Source organism: Rhinopithecus bieti, unplaced genomic scaffold (assembly GCF_001698545.2).
Source record: "Rhinopithecus bieti isolate Rb0 unplaced genomic scaffold, ASM169854v2 scaffold_4101, whole genome shotgun sequence".
Taxonomy (NCBI): domain Eukaryota; kingdom Metazoa; phylum Chordata; class Mammalia; order Primates; family Cercopithecidae; genus Rhinopithecus; species Rhinopithecus bieti.
In genome coordinates, this window is record NW_016804458.1 from 1,551,773 (window position 1) to 1,577,556 (window position 25,784).

General features: G+C 35.8%; 3 protein-coding genes across 5 annotated transcripts in view; 2 read left to right on the top strand and 1 right to left on the bottom strand.

Annotated features, from left to right (window-relative positions):
• CCDC181 (coiled-coil domain containing 181) overlaps nucleotides 1-16,866 on the top strand; it is an 89,083-nt gene extending 72,217 nt beyond the window's left edge. The window contains exon 6 of the mRNA XM_017868457.1: nucleotides 16,782-16,866. Coding sequence (XP_017723946.1) covers nucleotides 16,782-16,797 — 16 coding nt within the window. The 3' untranslated portion in view covers nucleotides 16,798-16,866. The remainder of the gene's footprint in view (nucleotides 1-16,781) is intronic.
• On the bottom strand, nucleotides 2,244-25,606 carry BLZF1 (basic leucine zipper nuclear factor 1). Of its 3 annotated transcripts, XM_017868459.1 has the most exons (8): nucleotides 25,150-25,475; nucleotides 23,915-23,992; nucleotides 16,522-16,961; nucleotides 14,932-15,131; nucleotides 12,836-12,964; nucleotides 11,164-11,383; nucleotides 6,255-6,467; nucleotides 2,244-2,609 (listed from the first exon to the last, which is right to left on the bottom strand). In XM_017868459.1, exons 2-7 carry the CDS (start codon nucleotides 23,940-23,942, stop codon nucleotides 6,282-6,284), a joined length of 1,203 nt encoding a protein of 400 aa, XP_017723948.1. In that variant the 5' UTR covers nucleotides 23,943-23,992; nucleotides 25,150-25,475; the 3' UTR covers nucleotides 2,244-2,609; nucleotides 6,255-6,281. The 3 variants fall into 3 exon arrangements, with proteins under 3 accessions (XP_017723948.1, XP_017723947.1, XP_017723949.1); XM_017868458.1 differs by lacking the exon at nucleotides 2,244-2,609 and having other exon boundaries at nucleotides 5,161-6,467; nucleotides 25,150-25,606; XM_017868460.1 differs by lacking the exons at nucleotides 2,244-2,609; nucleotides 23,915-23,992; nucleotides 25,150-25,475 and adding an exon at nucleotides 19,868-19,964 and having other exon boundaries at nucleotides 5,161-6,467.
• The window catches only part of NME7 (NME/NM23 family member 7), a 222,994-nt gene continuing 222,738 nt past the window's right edge, over nucleotides 25,529-25,784 (top strand). Inside the window, exon 1 of the mRNA XM_017868462.1 lies at nucleotides 25,529-25,784. Coding sequence (XP_017723951.1) covers nucleotides 25,782-25,784 — 3 coding nt within the window. The 5' untranslated portion in view covers nucleotides 25,529-25,781.

A 25,784-nucleotide genomic window follows, 5' to 3' on the forward strand; every position in this document is an offset into this window, starting at 1 on the left:
TTTTTTTTCTGAAACAGAGTCTCGCAGTCACCCAGGCTGGAGTGCCGTGGCATATCTCGGCTAACTGCAACCTCCACCTCCCTGGTTCAAGCAATTCTCCTGCCTCAGCCTGCTGAGTAGCTGGGATTACAGGTGCCCGCCACCATGCCCAGCTATTTTTTGTATTTTCAGTAGAGACGGGTTTCTCCATATTGGTCAAGCTGGTCTCAAACTCCTGACCTCAGCTGATCCACCTGCTTCAGCCTCCCAAAGGTGCTGGGATTACAGGCGTGCGTTACGAGTTACTGCACCCAGCCAGTTTGATTCATTTTTACCTTTTTTATATGGTGTGAGGTAGAGTAAGAAAAAACAAACTGTTTTTCCTTCTATACTCTCAATACTCAGTACATCACTTCTGACACCAGATGTTTAGGTTGTTTTCCCTAAGACCAAACAATTTCCCCATTTTCTGCAGGCACCAACTAGGTATTCTACAATTCAATTCTGACACTAACCAGAGTTAATGCAGACCTTACACCCAGGCTCAGTCCCATGAAACTGCCCCCTACTTCGGACATCAATTGCAAATAACAGGTCCCCCAGTTACAGTTTCCACAGTAATTTGCTAGAATGGCTCACAGAACTCAGAGAAACACGTTTATCTCTTTTTAAAAGGATACAACTCAGGAATAGCCAGAATGAAGAGATTCATGGGGCAAAGTATGGAGGAAGGGTGGTGGAGCTTCTATGCTCTCGGTACCTGCACATGTTCAGCAACCTAGAAAGCTGTCTTAAACCTTTTGGGTTTTTGTGGAGTGAGGGGCTTCATTATGAAGGCATGAATGATTAAATCATTGGCTACTGGTGATCAACTTAACCTTCAGGACTTCCCTCTCCCCTGGAGGTCTGCTCTCTAATTACTTGGTTGGTTCCTCCTGGCAACTACCCCCCATTCAGGTCCCCCAGACATTAGTCATTTCATTAGCATACAAAGACACTCACAGCTTGGGGACTTGGGATGTTCCAAGGGTTTTAGGAGCTATGTGCCAGGAAACCGGTACAAGACCAAAATATGTATTTCTTCTTCTATCACAATATCACAGAGGTTCAACTTTTTTTTGTATGTGTACATTCAGTTATTGCAGCATCATTTGTTGAAAGTCTGTTGGCCACAGATGTATGGGTTTATTTCTGAAGCCTCAATTCTATTCTATTGATCTGTATGTTAGTATCATCCGTACTTGTGCCAACAGCCCACTGTTCAGATGACTGCAGCTTTATAGTAAGTTCTGAAACCGGGAAGCGGGAGTCCTCCAACTTTGGCCTTTCTGCATTGTTTTGACTATTCATGGCATTTACAATTCCATATGAATTTGAAGGTCAGCTTTTCCATTTTTGCAAAAAGGCTTTTGGAATTTTGGTAGGGCTTTCAGTGAATCTGTAGACTGCTTTGGGTAGTACTGCCATCTTAATAATATAGTCTTTCAATACATGAACACAGGATTGTGGCAGGCCAGGTCTCACTCATGCAGGCCTCCATAACAACTGTTTTACTACTGACTGAGAGGGGTTAAATTAAATATTAAAAGCCAGTCCCTTTATACAAAGGCTAGGATGACATAAAAGCCCATCAAGAGTTTTGCCTAGGCCTTTCCTGGGCCTTAAAGCATGACAAAATAATAAAGGAATTCTTTACAAGGCCCATTTAGGATTAAACAAGTTTTACTGTGGGTCTGAAGAAACTTCCCAGGCCTCCACGTACAAGTTATTGGGGGTCTGAAGGAACTCCCCAAACCTCCGTGATTTAGCAGGAGACAAGGGTAATCCCCCCAGCACCTGGACCCATTTAGATTAAGTAAATTTACTGAGGCTCCAGAGGAAGGTCTTCAGGACTCAGATCTTAGTTATAGATTAAAAGAAGTTAATCACATCCTTAGATGAATGCACACTTACACATGGACATATAGCTTAGGTATATAAGCTCTGGAAAACTTTGTAATTTTGAGTTGGTCTGGCAATAATTTCCAGGCTTTCTCCCTGTAACCGGTTGCAGAAATGAAAACTCTTTTCCTCCCCAGTTCATTTGCATCTCGTTATGGGCCACAAGAAACAGCAGCCCGATGACCCTCAGTTTGATCTGGGAACAAAATTTGGTGGGTCAGCCAGGAGAGACCAGAATGGTGCTGCATTTAGCAGTCAGCGGCTTGCAACGAGACAGTCTTCAGGGGCATCCCAGCAGCTGCAGGTGAGATTTTCCCGGGGACCCTCTTGAAGGCTGTCCCATGCTCAAAAGTGCGCATCCCTTACACTACTGGGTTAGAATGGAGATCAGGAGCGGAGGAACTCAAAGGGTGAGTTAACCAGATGGTATGCCGCCGGGAGCCTATTGATTTCCTATCTAGGCTTGTTAAGCCATTTGTCCGGCACTGGCAAGGGAAGCAATAAGGCTTGGTTGTACACCCGCTTTGCATTTTTATTGAGATCAGGTTTTGAATCTGTTTTGCCCAAGTGCACTTCCCCTTGTGTTGTCCAAAATTTGTCTCCACTTGTTTGTGTATCTGTCTCACTCCTTTTGATACCATGTAAACTTAAAAACGGGAGGTATTGGGTCCATTTCTGCTGAGAGGCCTCTGGGAAGGAAAATACAATTTTTAGGAGCTCAATGGTTAAGTCAGCTTAATTAAAAGCTAACATCCAAGATATGTAAATGTATGTGTGCACATGTGCATGCTTGTATTTAAAAGGCCTTCATGTTTTTGTTTATTTCTCTCTTGGGACCTTGTCTTTTTGAGCAAAAGTTTTTTTCTTCTCGGTTGACTGAATTCTGTTTTCTTCATTAATAGCTATTGCAACAGAAGCTACTCTGGGTTCTTTAAGAAAAAATGTAATTTAGACACTTAGAAATCTCGTGTGGAAAAAAAAATTTTTTTAAGTGCACTGTAAAAGCATTACATGGTCTAGCCTCAGAATAATTCTCCCTTTTTGAAAACCTCTTTCCTTTATAAATTACTCAGGTTATTTCTTTTTGTAGCATGAGAATGGGCTAATACATGTCTTTCTAGGAGTTTGTCTGTAAACTACCTAGTTTATTGGTGTACAGTTTTTCTTTATGTAAGGTTACTAATAATGTCCCCACTTTCATTTCTGCTTTTAGTTTTACATGTTTTATTTTTCTTAGTATGGCTACAGATTTGTCAATTTGGTCTTTCTTTTTAAAGAACTAACTTTTGACTTCTTTCATTATCTCTCTCGTTTTTCTATTCTCTATTTTATTTGTCTGCACTCTAATCTTAATTTCTTTCCTTCTGCTCACATTGGGTTTAGTTTGTCCTTTTTTTTATTTCCTTAAGGTATTATGTTAGATTGCTCATTTGAGATATTTTTTATTTTTTAAATTTAGCTCACTAACTCTTATCTTTATTGTTATTGACACCGTTAAACCAACAGTTGCAGAAGTGTGCCACTAGTTTGTGGTTACAAGAGTGTAATTTTTTTTAATTGTAACATGTGTAAAATTTACCATTTTAATATTTTTTAAATGTACAATGCAGGAGCATTAAGTGGACTGACATTGTTGTACAATCATCATCACTGTTTATCTCCAGAACTTTTTTGTCATCCCAATCTGTAATTCTATACCACCAAATAAAAACTTCCCATTCTATACTCTCTCCAGGCCCCGACAACCATTCTTCTGCTTTCTGTCTCTACAAATTTGTCTCTTTTAGGAATTCATCTAAATGGAATCATTTGATATTTGACTTTTTGTGTCTGACTTATTTCACTTAGTGTAATATTATAAAGGTTCATCTACATTGTAGCATCAAATTTCATTCCTTTTTAAGGCTGAATAGTATTTCTTCACATGTATATACCAGATTTTGTTTATCTATTCATCCATTAATGGACACTGGGTCATATCCACCTTTTGGCTATTGTGAATAACGCAGCTGTGAACACTGTTGTACAAATATCTATCCCAGTTTCTGCTTTCTTTTGGGAATCTACCTAGAAGCAGAATTGCTAGGCCATATCGCAACTGTATGTTTAATATTTTGAGGACCTGCCACACTGTTTTCAACATTTTACATTCCCAAACACAATGCATAAGGGTTCCAATTTCTCCACATCTTTGACAACATTTATAATTTGCTCTTTTGATAATTGCCATCCTAATGGATGTGAAGGGATATTAATTTGCATTTCCTTAATGAGTAGTTATGTTGAGCATCTTCCGATGTGCTTATTGGCCATCTGTATGTCCTCTTTGGAGAAATGTCTATTCAGGTCCTTTGCTAATTTTTTTTTTTGTTTTTTTTTTTTTTTTGAGATGAAGTTTCTCTTGTTGCCCAGGCTGGAGAGCAATGCGCGATCTCGGCTCACTGCAGCCTCCACCTCCTGGGTTCAAGCAATTTGCCTGCCTCACCCTCTCAAGTAGCTGGGAATACAGGCATCCACTACCATGCATGGCTAATTTTTTGTATTTTTTTTTTTTTTTTTGAGACAGAGTTTCACTCTGTCGCCCAGGCTGAAGTGCAGTGGTGGCATGATCTTGGCTCACCGCAACCTCCGCCTCCCAGGTTCAAACAATTCTCTGCCTCAGCTTCCCAAGTAGCTGGGATTGCAGGCGCCCACCACCATGCCAACTAATTTTTTGTATTTTTAGTAGAGATGAGGTTTCACCATGTTGGCTAGGCTTGTCTTGAACTCCTGGCCTCAGGTGATCCATCCACCTCAGCCTCCCAAAGTGCTGGGATTACAGGCATGAGCCGCCATGCCCAGCCCCTTTGCTAATTTTTATTGGGTTGTTTTTTGGTGGTTGAGTTGTAGGAGTGCTTTATATATTCTGGACACTAGACAGTTACCAGATATATGATTTGCAAATATTTTCTCCCATTCTCTGTGTTGCCTTTTCACTGCATCTTTTGATGCACAAAAATTGGAAATTTTGATGAAATTCAATTTATCTATTTTTTCTTTTGTTGCCTGTGCTTCTGTTGTCATATTCAAAAAATCATTGCCAAATACAATGTCATGAAGCTTTCCCCTTATGTTTTCTTCTGAGACTTTTATAGTAAGTAAACCTAAAAGAAAAGGCTGAAGAATCAATTGGAAGTAGTTAAGCTAGACAGAGACCTAAACCAAAGCACTAATTCTGGGGGAAAAAAGGAATAGTCACAGTAAAGAAGGTAGATAAATTTATTGCCACTTGAAAACTAAATATAACTCAGATGAGTCAGACAAAAAAAAATCATAGACATTACAATTATTATTATTTGACCAGGTTTGTCTTTTGATGATTTCTCTGACAGGCACTTCTGCAACAAATTTGTATAATTTGATATAAATATTATGTGATTATTCTTAAAGGCCAAGCAATGGGCATTTATGATGGCTAATCATAAATATACAATAATATATATTACATAATATATATTAATTGATACACTGTATTTTTTTCTTTGAGCTTATACACTGTTTTAGAAAAAGTCTACCTTTTATAAATATCAAGTTGGATATTCTTGTCTGTTGCATTTTCTAAATAAGAGTCAATAGTTAAGAATCTGTTTCTTTTATATATGTCAGATTGTGTCCATTCCAAATACAGAATCCCCTGCATAAAATGAGCATGTTTTGCTGAAGTACACATGTTGAATTTGGCTCTAAAATATTTTTTTATTATATAGCATTTATTTGTAAAAGATTAATCCCTTCATCCGTTTCTGCAAGGCTCTTTGTAGCTCAAAAAATTACATAAAGGGAAAGAAGTTTCTCCGGCTTTCCTACTAACGAATTACTTTTAGAGTTGGGGTCCAGAAAACTTTTTCTGTCAAGGATCTGCTGCATCTATTCAACTCTGCAGTTGTAATGCAAAAGCAACTTAGACAATAGCAAATGAATAGGTGTGGCCATATTTGACCCATGGTTGTAGTTTGCCTACTTTTGCTTTAGTGCATCTAAATAAACAGTGTTCATATAAAATATCCAGCAAGATAAACAATAATTTAGTGCTTAAAAGAGAGTTGCAGAATCTTTTAGAGTCTTTTAGGAAAAGTATCATGTATTGCTTGGAAAGTATTCTCTATTTTAAATATATCTATACAGTTTCTTTCTTTACTTACCCTGAGATATTTATTAAGAAAGGGTAATCTGGAGTCTAGTACATAAAACATCTTTGGGTGTATACAGTTTGTAAATAGGAAGTGATATTACTTCTAGCATTGTAAGAACCCCAGTTCCCAAATAATAATGACTCTTGGGTAATAAGCAAGTACCTTAGTATGCCTCCAACATATTGACTGTTAAAGGGCAATCAGTTCTCCCTGGCAGTGATTGCAGCAATTGAAAGTTATGTTTTCGTATCTAGTATAGGGATGAAATCGTCCAATATTTTTCTTTGTAGCAAGTAAGGTGGTTGGTGAAGACTCAAAAAATGGATTATCTGGTGAACTCTCTGTACAGGTAACTGGATCTAAAATTCTTAGAACCTAAGGAAAATAAGATATAATGTCAGAAGTATGCAATATAGATAGTAAAAGCCTATGATTTCATTGATGTATACCTACCTATAAAGTTACGCTTCATTAATATGTAACTTATAAAAACTGAATGACGAATCTGATTGAAAAGACAACTTACTTCCTTTCTTAAGCTGTAAATTTAACATTGATGTCTAATTACTAGATTATCTAGGTTACATATATTTTTAAATGATGACATTAATGTTTCACAGATATTGGTAGGAAAGCAGGAAAACATAGAAGAAAATGAGGTTATATCATTAAGTGATGTCAGTTTTTTTATATGTCAATTATATCATTAAGTGATGTCAATTTTTTTTTCCTTAACCAAAATGGACTTACTACTTCCCCTCTTCAATCTTTCATTCAACTGCTCAGAATCAAGATTTCTATATTTTTCAGGCTAAAATACAGAAACCTTTCTGTTCATATTAGTGTGTCAGTCTCCTGCTCCTGAATTCCCTTAGCATTTTGTTTCTCTCTCTCTCTCTAAAGACCTGTAATGTAATAACATCTTTATAGTATTTGATAACTTATTTTCTCTTCTAAATTTGTAAACAATGTTAAGGCAAGCCCTTCATCTTTGCTTATCCTCTAGCACCAAACCAAATTCCATAAAAATAGAAGGATCCATTCTTCTATGGAAATGATATTTCAAAATCCTTGATAACTTTTCATTTATAGTATCAATGGCTTTTCATTTCTCTTTTTCTAATTTATATGCAGTATTTTATGATTACAGCCATGTTTTTGTTTCCTGGATTACACAACACAATGCTCTCCTAATTCTTCTTCTCCTCTGATTTTTCCTAATCTGTCTCCTTTACTGAGACCCAAAACAGGAACTCTTGAGCTGAAAAAAGTTCTCCAGTTAAGGGCAGGGATAACGTGCCTGGCTCACAGCTCTCGATTCTCATGTTCATATTTTCTTAATCATCACCACATGATGTGTTTGGGTTATGGTACAAAGGTAGCAAGCACTGCAATTGGAAAGAATTGTGAAATGAATCGGGAAAAGTGCTTTCTCTCTTTCTTATATAAGGCTTGTTCAAAGCAGCTTTCTGGAATGACTGGTGATGCCTGTTTCCCTAGCAGTCATGTGGTCCTGCAGATTTTTTTTTCCCTTCTAAGTTACCACCAAACCCAAAGAGCCATCACTACTCTAAGAATGTCCTGGCATTATTTAAGCGCCATCAACTTACTTTAGCACTTCTGTTTTTCAACTAGACTGCTTTTCAATTTAGTTTTGAGATCCTTCTATTTTTATGGAATTTGGTTTGGTGCTAGAGGATAAGCAAAGATGAAGGGCTTAACGTTGTTTATAAATTTAGAAGAGAAAATAAGTTCTCAAATACTATAAAGATGTTATTACATTACAGGTCTTTAGAGACAGAGAGAAACAAAATGCTAAGGGAATTCAGGAGCAGGAGACTGACACACTAATATGAACAGAAAGGTTTCTGTATTTTAGCCTGAAAGTGATGGGGAAGGATTTTATGCAGGGTGCCTTTCAGAGAGATCATTCTATACACAGTATGGGGGATGGAGGAAGCAGTATGCATAAGCAGACATAAGAAGAACAGAAAAAGGGAGGTTATTGTAATAATCTAGCTAAGAAATGACGGCACCTTGAAGCAATGGGACTGAAAAGTTTAAGAGACACTAAGGAAGAAGGGCTGTCAATTTTGTTAAATAGGAGAATGTGGTGGATAAAAGACTGGGAGAAGAAGGGGATCTAAATCAAGCCCTGAGGATACCTAACATGGTATAGTGAAATAAAATGGATGGATAAAAGAGAAAAGCCTGTATGGTATTAGGTTATATAAACCTAGGAAAGAGTATTTCAAGAAAGAGGGAGCGGTCAACTATACCAAATGCTACTGGCAGCAACTAAGTAGGCAGTGACACAATTTCCTAACAAAGAGAATAGAAAAGGAGAAACAAAGTTTTGGATTAAAATGATTAATTTTAGGTACTGACTCATTCAGTAAGTAGCTGAGCACTTACTATGTGCAAAGGATTATGCTAGACCTTGAGGAAACATAAAAACACAACGTCCCCAGCCCTTTAGGAGTTTACAGTTTGGGAGAGGGATGGAAAATCAAACTATTATAATTTAATACGGTAAAGGGCAATTATAGATATAAGTGCAAAGTACAACGGAAGGCTGGAGAAGGAACACTTCAGATTGCCAGCAAGATTCAGAGAAGGCAGGTTCTTAAAGGTGGTATAGAGGTTGGGCAACAAAAGAGGTGCGGAGAAGGCAGTCTAGACAAGAAAAGGTATGTACAGAGGCATGAGATACAATGGCCTATGTGCATCATGAAAAGTGGTTAAACCCTGCTGGAATGTGAAGTGCAGTGGGTAGTGACACTTGGGAAATGGTTCTTGAGAAAGGGAGATGGAAAAAAGATTATAAAAAGCCTTCTATACAGTATGAATGAATTCTGATTCAATAATGAGGGAGACTGGGAGCTGTTTGATGACTGAACTGGCCTTCTGAAATAACTCTCTGGCAGTAGTGGGTGGGCAGGAGCAGCTAAGAAGCAGGGCAGGGTATCAGTGAGGGGGCAACTGCAGTGGGCTAGGCTGGAAGTCAGGTGTTTGAACTTGAGAGGGGATAAATTAGAAAAAACTGGTAAGTAATCTGTAAAATCAACAGGACTAGGGGAATGAAGGAAATAGTAAAAATGATAGCTACCATTTATTGAGAAATTACAATATGTTGGAAACTGCTACAGGCTTTATATGTGTTTTTTATGCAAATCTGAAAACAGCACTATAGAGTAGGTATAATTCATCAAGACAGGGAGTACAGGAAGAGGAGGAGATTTTTAGGGGAGGGGGGCTGTACAAACGCAAAAGCAAGGAGAAAAGAGGTTCTATTTTTAGTCATCTGTGGAACAAGTAGATGGAAATGCCTGGCTGGATATAAATCTCTCAGACTCAGAAAAAAGTCTGAGACGGAAGAGTCACAAGCATAAAGCTATGGTAACAGAATAACACCAAGAGAATACAGAAAGTATGTTATGTTAAGAAAGCTCAAGAGGGGTCACAGGAAGAGGATGCCCCTCCCCGTCAAAAACTTAGAAACAATGGTCACAAAAGTAGTGAATCATTGCAAGAGTATGGTGTTTAGGAAATGAAGGGATTTTTGAAAAGGGGAAAACAGATTCCTATGAAACATCAACATCTAAAGGAGGAAAAATGTCTATGAAGAAGAGGTCAGAGAGGGCCAAGAAAAAGTGATGTTACAAAGGTCAAGGGAGTTTCAAGGAAGGAATGCTCCATACAGTATAATATGATAGTAAATGTTCATGACCTTTTTAAGAGTACTTACTGAGAATAGTGGGGCAGGAAGTCTACAGATTTAAGTGATGGTAGTAATTGAGGAATGGATGGTGTGTAAGTACAAACATGTATGGACAACTTGTCCAAGATTCTTGGATGTGAAGGGAAGATGATAAAGCCATATCCAGAGATCTTACAATAGAGGGAAGATTTTTCTTTTTTAGATGAATGATGCTTGGACATGTTCTTAAGCCAAAAGGAAAGAGCCAACACAGAGAAAGAATAACTGTTGAGGGGGAAGCCAGAGCCTAGAGGGGAGGTATGCTTAGGAGAAGAGGAAGGACACCTTTTCCTCTCAGAGAAATGTATGCTGCCATACAGATAGGCTTCTAGATATCAAATGAGACCTTCAGGCAGTTTTCTGCCTCTGTCCCCTTTTTCTTCTGTGGATTAGGAAGGAAAGTCATCTGCTGAATGTGAGGTAGTATTTGACGGGTACTGAAACAAAAAGGTAAACAGCTGAACTGACACAGGCCTGGGGTTTTCAGCGTACTCGGAGAGGAAGATAAGGCAGCAAGGCACTTATGAATAGAGTCTAGGCAAGCTAGAGCCGGACGAGAAACTAGAAGAGTGAGCTGATGAGGTACAGAAAAAAATACAGGGAGCGAGGGAATAAAAACAATTATGTGATCAAAGAACATCCAGAGAGTCAGAATGAAGAATCAGAGTTGGGAAGAAAAAAAGTTGAGATCACAGATCACAGAGAGAGAGAGAGAGAGATGTTGAGTTGAAGATTTTAATAGTGCAAAAGTTACAGCGACTGGCAGTGACCCAGGATGGGGACATGGGAGCTGCAATGAAGGTGAACTTGGTTGTTGTCACAGAAATGTGAGATGAGTATTTGACAAGCCAGCTGCATGGACCTTGAATTCATCCACGACTATACTATCCGTTCTGTAGTACTTGATACATTTCCATCTATATGTGGGAATTAAGTAATTTCTTAGATCAGAAGTAATCTAATCTATTAATATACTGATTTAATCTACTACATTAAAAATTCTACGCAGTGGTTTTTATATCAAAATGAACTCAAGAAAAGGATTATCAGTGACTCAAATAGCTAAAACATAGGACCTCTTTCAAAACAGTTACCTTTTTTGTCCTTAAAAATAGAATAGTAGTGTTAGAAAATATTAAAGTTCAGAAGAGGAAATAATTTCCTCCAAGATAACACACTCAATAGCATGAGTGGTTTAGATCCCACATTTCCTAATTCCTAATGCCAAACACTTTCCATGATAATATGTCACCTTTCAGTAAGAGGACAGTCTTAGAAGTTCCACAGATCACAAAAGAGAAAATATTTTACCGTTTCAGCCATTTTCTCAGCTGGAGTGCTGCAGAATTCAACTGTTGATGGAATCTTTTTTTGATTGTTAATGCCAACATTTCCCAGAAGATGAGAATTTACTGCTTTTGCCAACTTGTGATTTGTTAACGCTAGCTCTGCTGTGCTGTGGGGTTGTACACTAGGGGAGTAAGTTTGCTCTCTTCCCCATTGCAAAGAGACTAAGAGCTCCTCCAATAATCTGCATAGAACACACATGAACACTGGACATTAGTAAGAGAGCAAAATGTAAAAACTAGTAATAGTAAATAAGTAATAAAAATATTTCTGAAATTATATAACATCTTTCTCTGATCCCTTTCTCTCTCAGAGTTCCATAAATTTGGATGTCTTAGTCAAGTAAGTTAGACTACAGAAAGCATATGTTAATCTACTAGGTTGTTGCCTGAAAATCATTTAACAAATAGTACTTTTTTTCGTTCTCACCTTTTAGTATAGGAACTACTTACATAATTTGTGAAACTATGGAGATATTCATACAGTTTTTCTTTTTTGGTGAGTTACATTAATTGAATCTTGAATGCTAAATCAATCTACAATTCCTGGGATTCACTTTACTTGGTCATAATGTATAAAACTTTTATGTATTATTGGATTTGACTCACTAAAATTCTGTTAAGGATTTTTGCATTTATGTCAATTAGAGATATTAGTTGGTGGTTTTTGGCTAATGGTTCTGGTATCAAGATAATGCTGGCCTCATGAAATGAGTTGGAAATTGTTTCCTTCTCTTCTATTTTGTAGAATAATTTTTGTAAATTTGGTTTTATGTCTTCCTTAGATGTTTACTAGCATTCATCAGTGAATCCATCTAGACCTGGAATTTCCTTTACTGGAAAATATTTAATTTTTAACTATAAATTATTATATTTGCTTTAATAGGTTAGGGCTATTCAGGTTATCTATTTGTTCTTGAGTAACCTTTGGTAGTTTGTTTTTTATGGAGTTTGTCCATTTCATCTAAATTACTGAATTTATTGACATGGATTTGTTCATAACATTTCTGTATTATCTTTTTTATGTGTATAGTGTCTATATTGTGCCCCCCCCTTCATTCCTGATACTGGTAATGTATATCTTCTCTTTTTTTCCTGATTAAACTGGCTAGAGGTTTCTTGTGTTTTCTTTCTTCTAGTGTCCCCTATAATTTGCTCTTTGACACTTAGTGATTCTATCTGTAATAAATCAACTACATAAAAATGCAAAAGGCTTTTAAGGAAGACCATCAATTTTGATAGTTCTGGAGTATATGGACATGAAAACAAGCTCTAACACTGCAGAAAGTCTTCAAAAATATCTCCTTCCACAGGAGAGACAGGTACACTCCTTGGCTTCTACCAAAAACTGTACGACTACAACTATAACCAGCAATTGCTTTTAAATCCAGAGAATCCTTCTAATACAGATATAACTAATTATTTCCCCAATTAAGAATGTGAAAAGCATGCCTTCTATTTTTTTAGTCCTCCTCCCTCCCAGAGTATCTATTTTAAAATGCTACTAAAAGTATATGCTCAGTAAGTTATCCAATGTAGACACACCAAAAACAAAAACAAACAAACAAACACAAAAGTACAATAACGTAATTTGCAGGACAAAGCAGAAGAGTTCAGAATGTAAACAAGTGCCATACTTCTGGGTAGCTATCATTTCTTGACGAAACTGTTCCCGTTCACTTAGGAGATCTTGTATAGCCCCGTGTGCATCACGGTTTTGACGCTGTAAAACTGCTCTTGAGTTGGTTAACTCATCTGCCATTACCCTGAAAAAGATTAAAATCTTACATATAAATTTGCTGACAATAATACAGTGTAAAAAATTGAATATACTACTTTGTGACTGTCATTTTCAGAAGCTAACAAAGATTTAACATAGTATAGTTACTTCACAGTTTTAAATTTTGACTAAAGAACACTAAAATGTCTATGAGCTTAGAGTTCATGAAAGGGATTCAGTTAAAATATTCATTGAGACAATGACAAAGGCAAAAGTTATTCAACTTTCCTATATAATGACTTTTGGAATACATCTCAATCTTACTCTAGATTGACCAAAATTTGAAAGAAAAAATTATTATATGTTTTAAACACAGAAAACTTAAAGAGGCAAACAAAACTAAATTATCTTCTTACACTCAATTCCCTCTTTGCCCTCAGAAAAATATTGATATAAAAAGACTTATATAAAGTCTTTGCCTCATGGCCCAGCATCCCTACCCTTTCTTTATATATGCAGCCAAACAAGAGGTTCTTTCACTTCTCAAAACAAAATAGACTTGTATGTATGTTTCAACAGTGATACTAGGTGTTAAAAGATAAATTTATCTATTTTATTTCAAAAAGAGATACTGTAATACACACGTTTTTCTAAATCTTAGTTTTTCATTTAATATATTTTATTTAGAGACTTTCCATATTAGCACACTATAGAGCTATCTCATTCCCTTTTTTCAAAATTAGCTTCATGTTTTCTACTGATTGGATACACAAAATTTTATTTAACCAATTTTCTATTGATGCAATTGAAGCAAAATGTTTGAGTATGGTTAATCAGATGAAAAATTTAAAATTAAAATTTAAGTCTGAGACTGCAGTTACTACCAAATTCCTCAAAATGAAAATAATTTTGACAATAGAAGATTACATCAATTAAAATACCAATAAAATTGTATTTAATTTTATTTAAAATTTAATGAAATGTTACTATTGGTGTTGATCAGGATGTTAAAATGTTGCACATTGCAGTAATTTGTATAATAGATGCATGATTTGCTTCTTAAAAAATGTTCAATAAGAATCAACTCAATTAACTTTCATTCTAAGTGAATAAATAGTTCATTTTTCCAAATAGCATAATGAACTAGCACAATTAGGAGATAAATGAAAGACTGTTAAGAGAGTGAACAACTGCTAGAAAGTGTCAGAGATATTAAGACATGAAAAAAACATTTTCCTAAAAATGTATTCATCACAATCAATGGTTCTTCAAATACACCCTGTAAACCTATGGTTGTTTTGTGAGAGATCTCTAGATGATTCAATTTAAATCAACAGTTATTAAACACACTCTGTAAAGTATTTTGCTAAGTACCAGAAATACACAGATGGATAACATCCAGATCTTGTTAGCCGGTAACTGTAAATTGAGGCAGGGAGGGGATAAACAGACAAAGAATCATACTATATAGCAGAGTTTCCCAACCACCAGTGTGTCGAGAGGCCTGGATGAGGACCCCGGCGTTTTCCCCGCCATATGAGAATAGCCTCATCCAGTATGTCACAAAAATGTTATAATTTTCCATTTGTGCATGGAGAGAAAAAGGTCGGGAAGCTTTATTGTATAGTTAAAAGAACTATGAGAAGAGAGCATTTAGAATGAATAATATTATCTTAGAGAGTTCAAATATTTGAATGGGGAAAAATAGTTTGGCTTTTTGTGATTTTAATGTTTACTAGACGTCTGAATTTACAGTTTTGTTTCAGTCTTAAACATTGTATTTTTACTATACAGTAAACTAGAACTCGGGAATAAGGGATGATCCTTATATCACTTCTCCATTTAGGAAGACTGTGTGACTATCCAGAGGAGAGACAGTCCACATCTTAAATGAAGTACTTTGATGACCTTAGTCGGAAATTTTCACACTGCAATCTACTTTCTTGTGTTATAGATCAAAGACCTGATGGAGCAAAACCTAGGAAATGAAATACTATTTGCTGTAGAAAATACCTGCTTGCAAGGAATTTACTTCGCCATACATCACACTGTATTGACATACGTTCTAACTGTTCAGAAAGCTGAGCTGTATTTCGACCTAGGGCTTCATTTTCTAAAATAAGCTGATTTTTCTCACGGGCTAGACGTTCAAAGTGATACTGAAGATCATCCCCAACAGAAGCCACCAGTAACTTTTTTAACTCACGATTTACCTAGAAGAGAACATGATCAATACAACAAGCTCAAAGTAATATCACTAACTTTAATGTAACAAAATTAACAAAAAAAGACTGTATTTCTGTGTAATTTTGGACCTCCGTGACTTAAAGCCTCTATCAAAAAGTAAAATTAAATATTTAAGTTCTATACGATATACAAACCATACCTCTCTACTACTCTCTATACATCTATATCCACAGTCCATGTGGTAATAAACTGAGCTTCTTGTAATAAGAGTAAAAGTCATTATGAAAATAACAAATAGTTCCAGTCAACACTTAAAGGAAAAAAAATTAAAACAAAACCAATACATTTTGATAAAAAATATGACTTAGAATGTCTTATGTTTTTTATTCAACATGTATAAGTTAGTCTATTGCATCCTAAGAAATTACTTTTAAAAGATAAAGCTAAGGAAGTAATCCGGTATGTTTCTAAGTATGTTCTTTATATCTTTATTGAAAACAGCAAAAAATTAAAACAGATATCCAGTAATGGGTATTGGTATATGGTATAGCTATTGAAGAAGTAATGGGTATTGGTATATGGTATAGCTATTGAAGCTGTTGTTATTAATAATGACATTGTAATAGAATATTCTGTGACATGGCAGAACATTAATAACTGAAAAAAGTGGGTTATAACACTAAGCGAACTCAATGTATATGGTTATGCAGGTATAGCTGGATGAAATGATTCAGGTGGCACTATTTTCATTGTGTTTTTCTGTATTTTCTGAAATTTTTACAACATAAATTTGTACTACATTTTGTAATGAGAAACTAGTTATTTAAAATTATTTGGATAAAACCACTAACCATGGTCTCACTTATGAAGAAGACTTGTATCTAGCCAAAAGATGTATGGTCTAATAGAGAAACAAGGGAAGGGGCAAGGCAATTTTTACTAAGATGCAAAGATTAAAGCAACACACTTAAGCAGTACAGATTTTTTTCATTTACAATGAAGACACAGTAAGTTATACCACCATTCTCTTTATTCCAAGTATCCTGTATACACAGGCAAAAATACTTGAAATTTATGGATCCTTAAAACAAGGACTGCTGGTCAATTACTACGCCTGACTTGGTCAATTTTTGGTCTGGCAGTTTATAATTGTAACCTACTTTTATAACTTATTGGTGGTCTTGTCCAAAGCACCTCACACCTCCATCTTCAATGAGGTTTAGAGTATAAGTTCCCATTATAAAGTATCTCTAGAGAACTGAGAGAGAATGAGAACTTTAAGAGGAAGCGTTTTAGAGACATGACAAGCTAGGATAAATGACATTCCCATAAAGAAATGTAGTTTTCTAACATGCAGATTTAAAAGGTCCAGATGTAAAGAGTAGTACTCATTTTATCAATTAAGGCTGTTCTTACCTCTGTCTGTACACGGAGCTGGTTTGAAAGACCTTCTTTGTCCTGTAGTAACCTTCTTTCAGAATTCTTGAGCTTTTCTAATACATTCTTTACTTCTGAGAGTTCCTTATTAGGTTCTATAACTCCCTCTGACTGACCAAGGAATTCTCCTTTATGATGTCCCAGAGACTTAACCTTTGTGTTTTTGTTGGGGATATCATGAGTTATAGCAGCTTTGGGAACTAATATTCTTACAGCTTCAACTTCCATTGCTTTTTCAGTGAGCATTTTCCCTAGCTGAAGAACTCCTGGGCTCTCTGATGGAACTGCTTTCTTCCATGGACTCTGAAGACTATGATGCTTTCTAGATTGGACTCCAGAGGTAACTTCAACAGATTTAGGTGGCTCCTCAGTTTCCATTCCATCTCCTGCTCCTCGGATTGGGGATGAAGTAAGGGTGACTAACAAAAAGGAAACAAAACAGAAACTTACCAAGAAGAAATGCCAAGAAAATGCTAAAAATTTTCTAAGCAAGAAATTGCTAAGAAAATACTAAACCCTATATTCAAAATTACTCGCACTAAAAGAATGCAAAAAAAAAAAAAAATCAGAGAAAAAGTAATTTTCAAAACAATCACGTATCAACAAAAGGTACATGTTTAAACTTTCTTTCAGTAGACCAGAGATTTGGAATCAGAGTATTTGGTTCTGACTTTTACTTCCTAGTATAACCCCAGGTAAATAATTTAATCTTCCATGAATCTCTATTTCCTAATTTGCAAACTGGAGATGATAACAACTTTGCTATAGAATTTTGGTAAGAAAAATGTAATAAGATCAAATGCTTGGCTTACTGTACACACTCAATAATGTTAGTTAAAAATAAATGTTAGCTATATATATGCACATTTGAAACCATCTACATCATAAGAGATTCACCTGTTTTTGTGAACTCTTGGAGTAAGAGGAAGCAACATATACGTTACACTGAAAAATGTATGAAGATTCAATCCTATTCTTAGGCCTAACAGTTTATGCCCTGCTTACAGAAGTGAAACTATACTGAATTGTCAGATTAAACATCCTTATACCTCACTTTCACCACATCATACCCAAATTATTTTATTGTTCTCTCATTCCATCCAGTGGCTTTCAATTTGAGTGCACTGTATTCCCAATAAAATGCACTGTATTCCCAATAAAGTGCCTTGCATGTAGTATTCATATATATATGTTTTATACATATATATGTTATAAACAAATGAATGATAACAAGGGGAGAGACAAAAGAGGAGCACACAGATCAGTGACAATGATTAGAATGATGAACTTTGACTGGTCACGGGCAGCAAACATGGTGCTGGGTACCTAACGTAGGGTAGACATTCTATCAAGACCACTATGCTTAAGAAATTTACTACCTAATTTAGGGGACAGGACATAAATATAAAAAGATAAAATGTATTACAGGATAATATATAATAAGTGGGCAATAAGTGGTATAACAATATTTCAATAGAAATTTTATGTCTATAGAAACATTAAGGACAATCATGAACTACTGATTGGTCTTCAGTGAATTCATCACTGTCCAACCAAACCATATATATATATGTAATAAGACCAAATGCGTAGCATACTGTAGACACTCTCTCTCTCTATATATGTGTGTGCGTGTATATATGTGTGTGTGTGCGTGTATATATGTGTGTGTGTGTAATACAATCTCCTAAAACAAAGACTTAAAACAGAATTCCTTTTACACTTGTAATAAATTTTGTAAGCTTAACATATTTTTTATTTTATGGCTAGAATATAAGTTAATACAGCATTTACTTTCTTATTCTACTGTTGAATATTTAGACTCTTTCAAATTTTTCACTATAATAAATAAGACTTTATTGAACACTTTTATACCTACATATTTTTCTTAACTTCTGAATTATTTTTTCAAATAAATTCCCAAGCATAAAATCAATGGGTTTGTTGAAGATCTGTATGGCCGAAATGCCTTCCAAAATCACTCTACCAGTGTAATCTGTGGATCTATGCCTAATGTCCTTACTATTTATTTATTTGCATGTTCAATGCCTATGATTTGTATAGTACTTAAAAATAAATAAGAATACATGTAAACTGTTTAGAATGGTATTTGACACAGTAAGCACTCATTAAATGTTAGGTCCTATTGCTTTTATTATTATTTATATAAATTCCTAATAAACTTTGGATGTTGATATGGAGAGAAATTTAATTTATTTGATGCCATAAAATATAATTCTGACTTTCATTCTCTTACGTAAATCCTAAAGTTATATTGCTAGACTATAGGACTATTTATTCAATTAACAGATTTACTTTTTTCAAATTTTTCCCGTGTAGAAATGTTCTGGGAATCTTGAGTTATGTTAATTAGACAGGAGGTGGAACCATATCTGAGGTATAGTTAATATGTTCTATTTTGCAAAACATTTTACATTAGAATAAAATAGTTTCATTTCTATATGAAATGTAAGTGAAGTTTAAACACCCCTTGGGCCTTGGGACTGACTCTACTTTTAAAAAGGTAAACAAAGGGGTACTTCAGAAAGTGAAATAAATGCCTAACATGGTGGGTTTGGTAAATTAGTTAATACAAAGCATGGTAGCACTCACAAAGAGAATTTCCACTGAATCATTTAAAAACAGCTCACTGCAGCCTTGACCTCCTGGGCTCAGGTGATCCTCCCACCTCAGCCTCCCAAGTAGCTGGGACTACAGGCATGTGCCACCATGACCAAGTAATTTTTTTTTTTTTTGTAGGGACGGGGTTTTATCATGTTGTCCAGAATGGTCTTGAACTCCTAGATTCAAGCAATTCTCTGGCCGCAGCCTCCTAAAGTGCTTGGATTACAGGTGTGAGCCATCACACCTAGCCACCTGTATTCTTAAAATCTGATTTTAAGTTTGTCTAAACTTAACTAACTTGTCTAATTTTGTCAATAAGACATTCTGGCATTTAAGAAGTAATGTAGAATCATGTATTAACTATAAATTAATAAAAGCCATCAACAATAAAAATACACACTAGAGCCATTGTTCAGGCCCACTGAGGCTGAGGAAATAAAAAACAAGTGTGATATTTCCATTATGGTCAAATAAGATTTCTAGGCAAGCTGTAACATTTTTGAGCTGGAATTTTAAGTAACAGAGATTCAAGAACAAATTACAAAATGATTAATGTTAAATTTAAAAGGCAAAGAATCATTAATACGTATTTAACAGAAATCTCTTTTTGAACAAAATACCTTGTTGGGAAATCAAGAAGTTCAATCAACTTGTTTCTATTCCAATTTACTCTTAACTTTATTTAAACTGTTCTACTTACTCAAGCATTTATGAATATCAAAGTTGTATTATATATTACATGATAGTTCCCTCTCAGTAATAACTATGATTCTAGCTAATGTGCATAGGTAAGCAGGCAGAAGAGCCAAGGCTTTACATTTTCTCACCTGGTAACTTTCATAATTCTATTTTTCCTTGTGACATATGTAGAAACCTTTATTACATATGCAGTAGGCACAATCCAGGACACATTTATGAATAATTACTTTATCTCAAGTGGGAAGACAAGGACCTATGGTAACAGCTCCATAGTTATGAGTAATGCTTAAGTCAAGAAAAACATCAATCCTTATTCTTCCCCACTATTCGAAGGGAACCAACAAAACAATCCTTAAATTATTCATCATCATTACTTCCACCTGTGATCAATTATCAATGAACTAAAACATATCTAAGGTTTGCTCATTCGTATTGCCTACCAGGATTGGTGAAATGTACGGAAAGAACAAAGAAGGTCACTACACTAGTCTAACATTCTGGAATGGGAGCTGGCAAACTTTTTCTGTAAAGGACCAGAGAGTAAATATTTTAGGCTTTGTGAACCAAAAGGTAAAACTGAGGATACCATGTAAGTATTTAATAAGAGAAAAAAAATTTATTGATGAAATTCAAACTATAACAACAATAATTAAATATAGTTTTTTGATAACATAGGTCTAATAATGGGAAGAACAGAATTTTTTAAATTCAGGATACTGTTTGGCTTAAATAGTGTTAATGTCCACTATTATCAAACTGATTGCAAATATTCTCAGGAGGCTGAGGGCCACAATTTGCCAACCCTTGCTCTAGAATATTGAGGCACAAAAAATTTCATAGTCTGTCATTGAACAAATATTTCTCTTTTATTCATAAAACTTCAATCTATGATGAGAGGTACCTAAGTCAGCAGAATGGGGTAGTGAAAAGAACTCTAACTCACTAGAGTCTGAGTTAAAATAACTTAAGTCCCTACTGCCATGTATTGTGTGACCTTGGACAAAGCACTTAACCTCATCCTTCTCCCGTCCCTTGGTGCTTTCAGAGTAATGCAAACATGGTAGTATATATTTCAAAAATAATTTGTTTCTCTAGTAGACTAGACTGTTGGGAGCTCTTCAGGGTATGGACTGCCTCCTAATCTTTGTATCATGAACTAATAAAATGGTCCTTGTCACAGAGAAAATGAATAAATGCTTACTGAAGTTTATTAATCTGTTAATAGACTACCTAGAGTGTTTCATTTTTAACATCCAAAACTAACCCATTTAAAACTGCTTTATTTTTTTTTCCTCTATCCTAAATCATTAATTCCTAACTTGGTTATAGTCTGAAAGACTTTCCAGAACTTATACAAATTCAGTTATAAAACAGTTAAAACAAATTAGGGATTCTCATGTGGTAATTTTAAAACAAGAGTCTTTTTAAATGTCACCCATATCACCCAATAAACTTTAGTTAGCTATTATTAAATTAGTAAAATAAGTTACATACAATGGACTTAAGAGTTACATCAAGATTTACTGAACTGGAATCTAAGCATTCTTCTTACCAAAGGCTCTATGGATAGAGTTCCCTGGACAAATAAGTGTGGGCAATGTTGCATACTGCATCTCTACGGAGTTTCAGTGTACATTAGTATTAAAGTTATACTATAGACTCTTAAGAGGTCCTATAGCCTCTCTTTTAATACAGCATTTCTCGAATTTATCTGCTCATGGAATATCTTTTTTACCTATTATTCTACAGAACTAGTGTTAGACTATTTTATGGAATCAAAAATATTTAAATATCTCAGACCTTCCTATTTGGTCTACTATTACTAAACTATTTGACTTCAATAGCTTTATTTTTAATTTTAATCCCACATCCAAGAAAAGCTTTGGATTTTAAGTTTCTAGTTATTACTATTTACTATATGTTTCCTTTTCAGAAACAGCCCTAGCAGCCATGATACATCCCTCTTATGATGACAGTACTGCTCAAATGTCTTCTGAGAGGAAGTTCTGTTGCTATTACCAAACCAACTGTACTTATCTCCTGAGGCAGTTACAGAAAGTACAGACAACTGACAAATGTCAACCACGTACACCTTTTCACAGGCCATGCAATATGAGTAACTTTTGTTCACTAACATCAGATGAAAGATTAAACAGAAATATGGCTAATAGAATTATTTCCCTTACTGGATAATTAAGATCACATAAAATCATGTTTGTTAAAGTACCATATAACTCTAATCCTCATTAAAACAAGTAATAATAAATATTAAAAAGTAATTTAATTTCACTGAGGACTTGCCAGTACTTTTAATGACTAATCATAATATTGTATTTAGTTTTTGCTTTTTGACAAGCACCATGTTGGTTGCTTTCACATTAATTATTTAACTGCTCTTATTTTCCATTAATCTACCGTTTATTACTTTCATTACAGTCTCTGACTTGCTTATTTAATGGTATAAAAGCCTTCTGGTGACTTATGAAATGCTGTTGCACAGCTGAATTAAATTCAATTACATATGTAGGGGCATGATCTTTCTTGTTTCCTAAACTTATTTCAACCTGCTTTTAGAGAGGGTGTGCTGCTGTAGGTCAGCTTGCTCAAAAACTGGCATCTAGAAAACAGTTTTCCATCTTTCACTGATGGTTCTAGCATGCAGAATTCACCCTATCCAAAAAATAAGCTGGGTCAGGAGAAGTTCACTATGGGACATGTTAAAATTGTTGCCTGTAGCTATGTGAGGATGGCCAGTAAGCAGTAGTCTATAAGGGTATGAATCATAAGGAAAGAGATCAGGGATATAGATAATTACTGAAGTCATGACAGCAGAAAAGAAACAGTGGTCAAAAGCACTGATACTTAAAAGACAAATAAGAAGGAGAGGAGGCTGAAAAAGAAACAGAGGAGATACAGCTTCAGCAGTGCTGTCCAACAGAATTGTATTCAGTGATTGAAATAGCCACTAGCCATATTTGCCTATTGACCAGTTGAAGTTTGGCAAGTGTCATTGAGAAACTGAATTTTTAATTTTTAGAAAATATTAATTTAAAATCAAATAGCCACATATAATTACTGCATTGGACAGTGAAAGGCTACAGAGTAGGCTGAAAATAAAAGTGATATCATGGAAGTCATCAAAAGAAAGTATCTCAAAAGGCAGGGAATGGTCAACAGTATTAAATATTAGAGAGGACAAACTAGCTAGGACTAAAAAGTGACTACTGTATTTAGCAATTTAGGGGTTGAATTGTGTCCCCCAAATCTTTACATGTTGAAGTACTAACCTCCACTACCTCAGAATGAGACTTCATTTGGAAACAGGATCACTGCAGATGTAATTAGTTAAGACGAAATCATACAGGAGTAGGCTGGGTTCCTTTTTCAATATGACTGCTGTCTTTATAAAAAGGGTAAATTTAGACACAGAAACATGCACACAGGGAGAACGCCATGTGAATATGAAGGCAGAGATAAGGGTGGTACGTCTACAAGACAAGGAGCACCAAAGACTGCCAGCAAGCCACTGGAAGCTAGGAGAGTGTCTCTAATGCCTTCTGAAGGAGCATAGCCTTTTGACATTTTCATCTTGGACTTCTAGCCTCCAGAACTGAGACAATATATTTTGTTGTTCAAGCCACACAGTTTATGGTACTTTGTTACAGCAACCCCAGCAAACTAATACAACATGAAAGAGATCTTTGATACATCCTAGTTGCTTTGTCTATCTGGTTAAATCTTTACAAATGTATATTCTTATTTAAATCTTAATCTTCTAGCATATAGGGAATATAGCTGTTAAAAACTTTGTATTAACATTAAATGTTTAAGAGCAGCCACCTAATAAATTCTAATTAATGATGTTAAATTTCACTTGTACATCTAAAGTACTGAAATATAAACACTGCACTACAGAATAAACACAAAGGGATCTGAAATAACAAATGATTCCCAAGGGGGTCCATGAGATCTAGTTATCTGGCTCAAACGTTCCTTCACATCATCATAAATGTCATGTTTTAAAAACAATTATAAAAAAGCCACTTACCTCTGGTTTCTAAATTTTTAGTAGTCATTTTTTCCCCTTAACCACTGAAAATGCACTCCAAGACGTCTACTGAACAACCTAGAAATGTATGCATATGAAATAATATAAACAATGTCATATAAACACATTCATTGAGTACCTCTAATTTAAAAGTTAATGATATTTTAATTGCTTCTGTATTTAGTACGCATGCATTTAGAAAGGGAAACGTCTCTTATATCCCATTCTCCCAGAAGGCATTGTTACGTCTACTAAAAGTCTCAAAAAAAAAAAAAAAAAAATTGGGGGGGTTTACTTCTAAATACTCCGTTTCACCATCCTCACCAATACACTCTAAATTGTCAGAAGTGTGTCCTGAATTTTAGCCAAGCAATGGCAATGAAGTTACTGTGGTGGTTTTGTGTCATCCGTATGACAAGAGGAATTTTAAAGTAATTACTTTCTTAGGAGACATACTGACACAATTCGTATGCACACACAGACACACACATATCAAAAAGGAGCTTCTGTTTAGACGTGTAACAAACGACAAAAAATATTACTCAAGATAACATAATTCATACTTTTTTGGTAATAAAAAGTTAAAATAGTGTAGCTCCAAAAATAAAAAGAGAAACATATATTGAGCACATGCTTTCAGAAATGTACACACTGCCTACAGTACAGACTCAGATTTACTAGAGAACATATAAAAAGGTGATGCTACTGTAATGATATAAATATGACAAACTGTACACTAGATGACAACTGGTTTCACTACAAAAAAAGATCGCTCTCAGTACTAGACACAACTCAGTTCAATTAGTGAACCCGACGACTAACTTTCTTAACAGTCACAAACTTTTCTACACTACAGTCTATTGCTCCAAATAGACTTACGAAGGGTATCCAAAAAACCCTTCGTAAGAGTAACGATCCCCGAAACTGCCCTTGATAGTTGCTCTGCGAAACGTACAGGCACAGCGAGTGCCTGCTGGCAAATGCCAAATGAAGGTGAGGGGATGAAGAGGTAAGTAGGGGGATTGAGCAGGTATGAGAGCGATAGGCCGGGAAGCGACAAGTCTGTCAACCTTTGCTGTCCCGGGAAGTCGAAACCGAAGTTCCATCCCTGTCTGAAAAAGCCTTCCAGGAACAACAATCGTTCCCTAAATCCAAAGCTACTGGCCACCAAGCTCCAGCCAGACCTCCGTCCCTTTCCAGCATCCTTAGTTACACCTGCTTGTCGTCGGATTTACCTGTAATATTCTTATTCTCCGTATTTCAGGGGGCTCCACTTCATAGGCTCTTCGGATCGGTATCACCAGGTTAACTTCTCACAGACCTCTTCCATTCAGAAACCGACCCGCCCAGGCCCTCCACATATCCAGGAGCTCTCTCACTCCTAACCACTTCCGATTACTCAGGGTTTCGCTTCCGGAATACGTTTCCAAAAGAGAAGGGTAAATACATTCTGCAGTGCGTTTAAACTCAAGTAACACAGAACACACACTGTAAGGCCTCCGTAAGTGGAAAGCGGACAGATGTCTACTTTAAAATAAAATACCGTACGGCAACTTTTGGAGCCCAAGCCTCAGATTCACTTAAACTTCCGGGCCAGCTGTTAAACAAACGGAAGTAAAACTGCCGGAAACAGAAAAACGGCGTCTCGTAGCCCCAGGCGACGGCGTGGAGGGGCGGGCCTGTCGATTGGATGAACGAAGCTGAGATTACTCCCAGCCACTAAGGACGAAGAGGTGGGGCGGTGGCGTTCCACGCACCGTGCGACAGTGGGCGGTGCTCTGTTGCCTGAGTAACCGGATGATGGTGTTGGTGGTGGTGTCTTCCTGTCTCAACGATACCTATTTTCTAGTGCTGAGATCCTGAGACAATG

Excerpts from the sequence above, each read along its gene's own strand:
- BLZF1 (XM_017868459.1), bottom strand. The coding sequence starts at position 23,942 with ATGACTACTAAAAATTTAGAAACCAGAG. Across the intron at positions 16,962-23,914 it reads TAAAAATTTAGAAACCAGAG|TCACCCTTACTTCATCCCCA; the intron begins GTAAGTGGCTTT and ends CCTTTTTGTTAG. Across the intron at positions 12,965-14,931 it reads AGTAAATTCCTTGCAAGCAG|GGTAATGGCAGATGAGTTAA; the intron begins GTATTTTCTACA and ends AATCTTTTTCAG.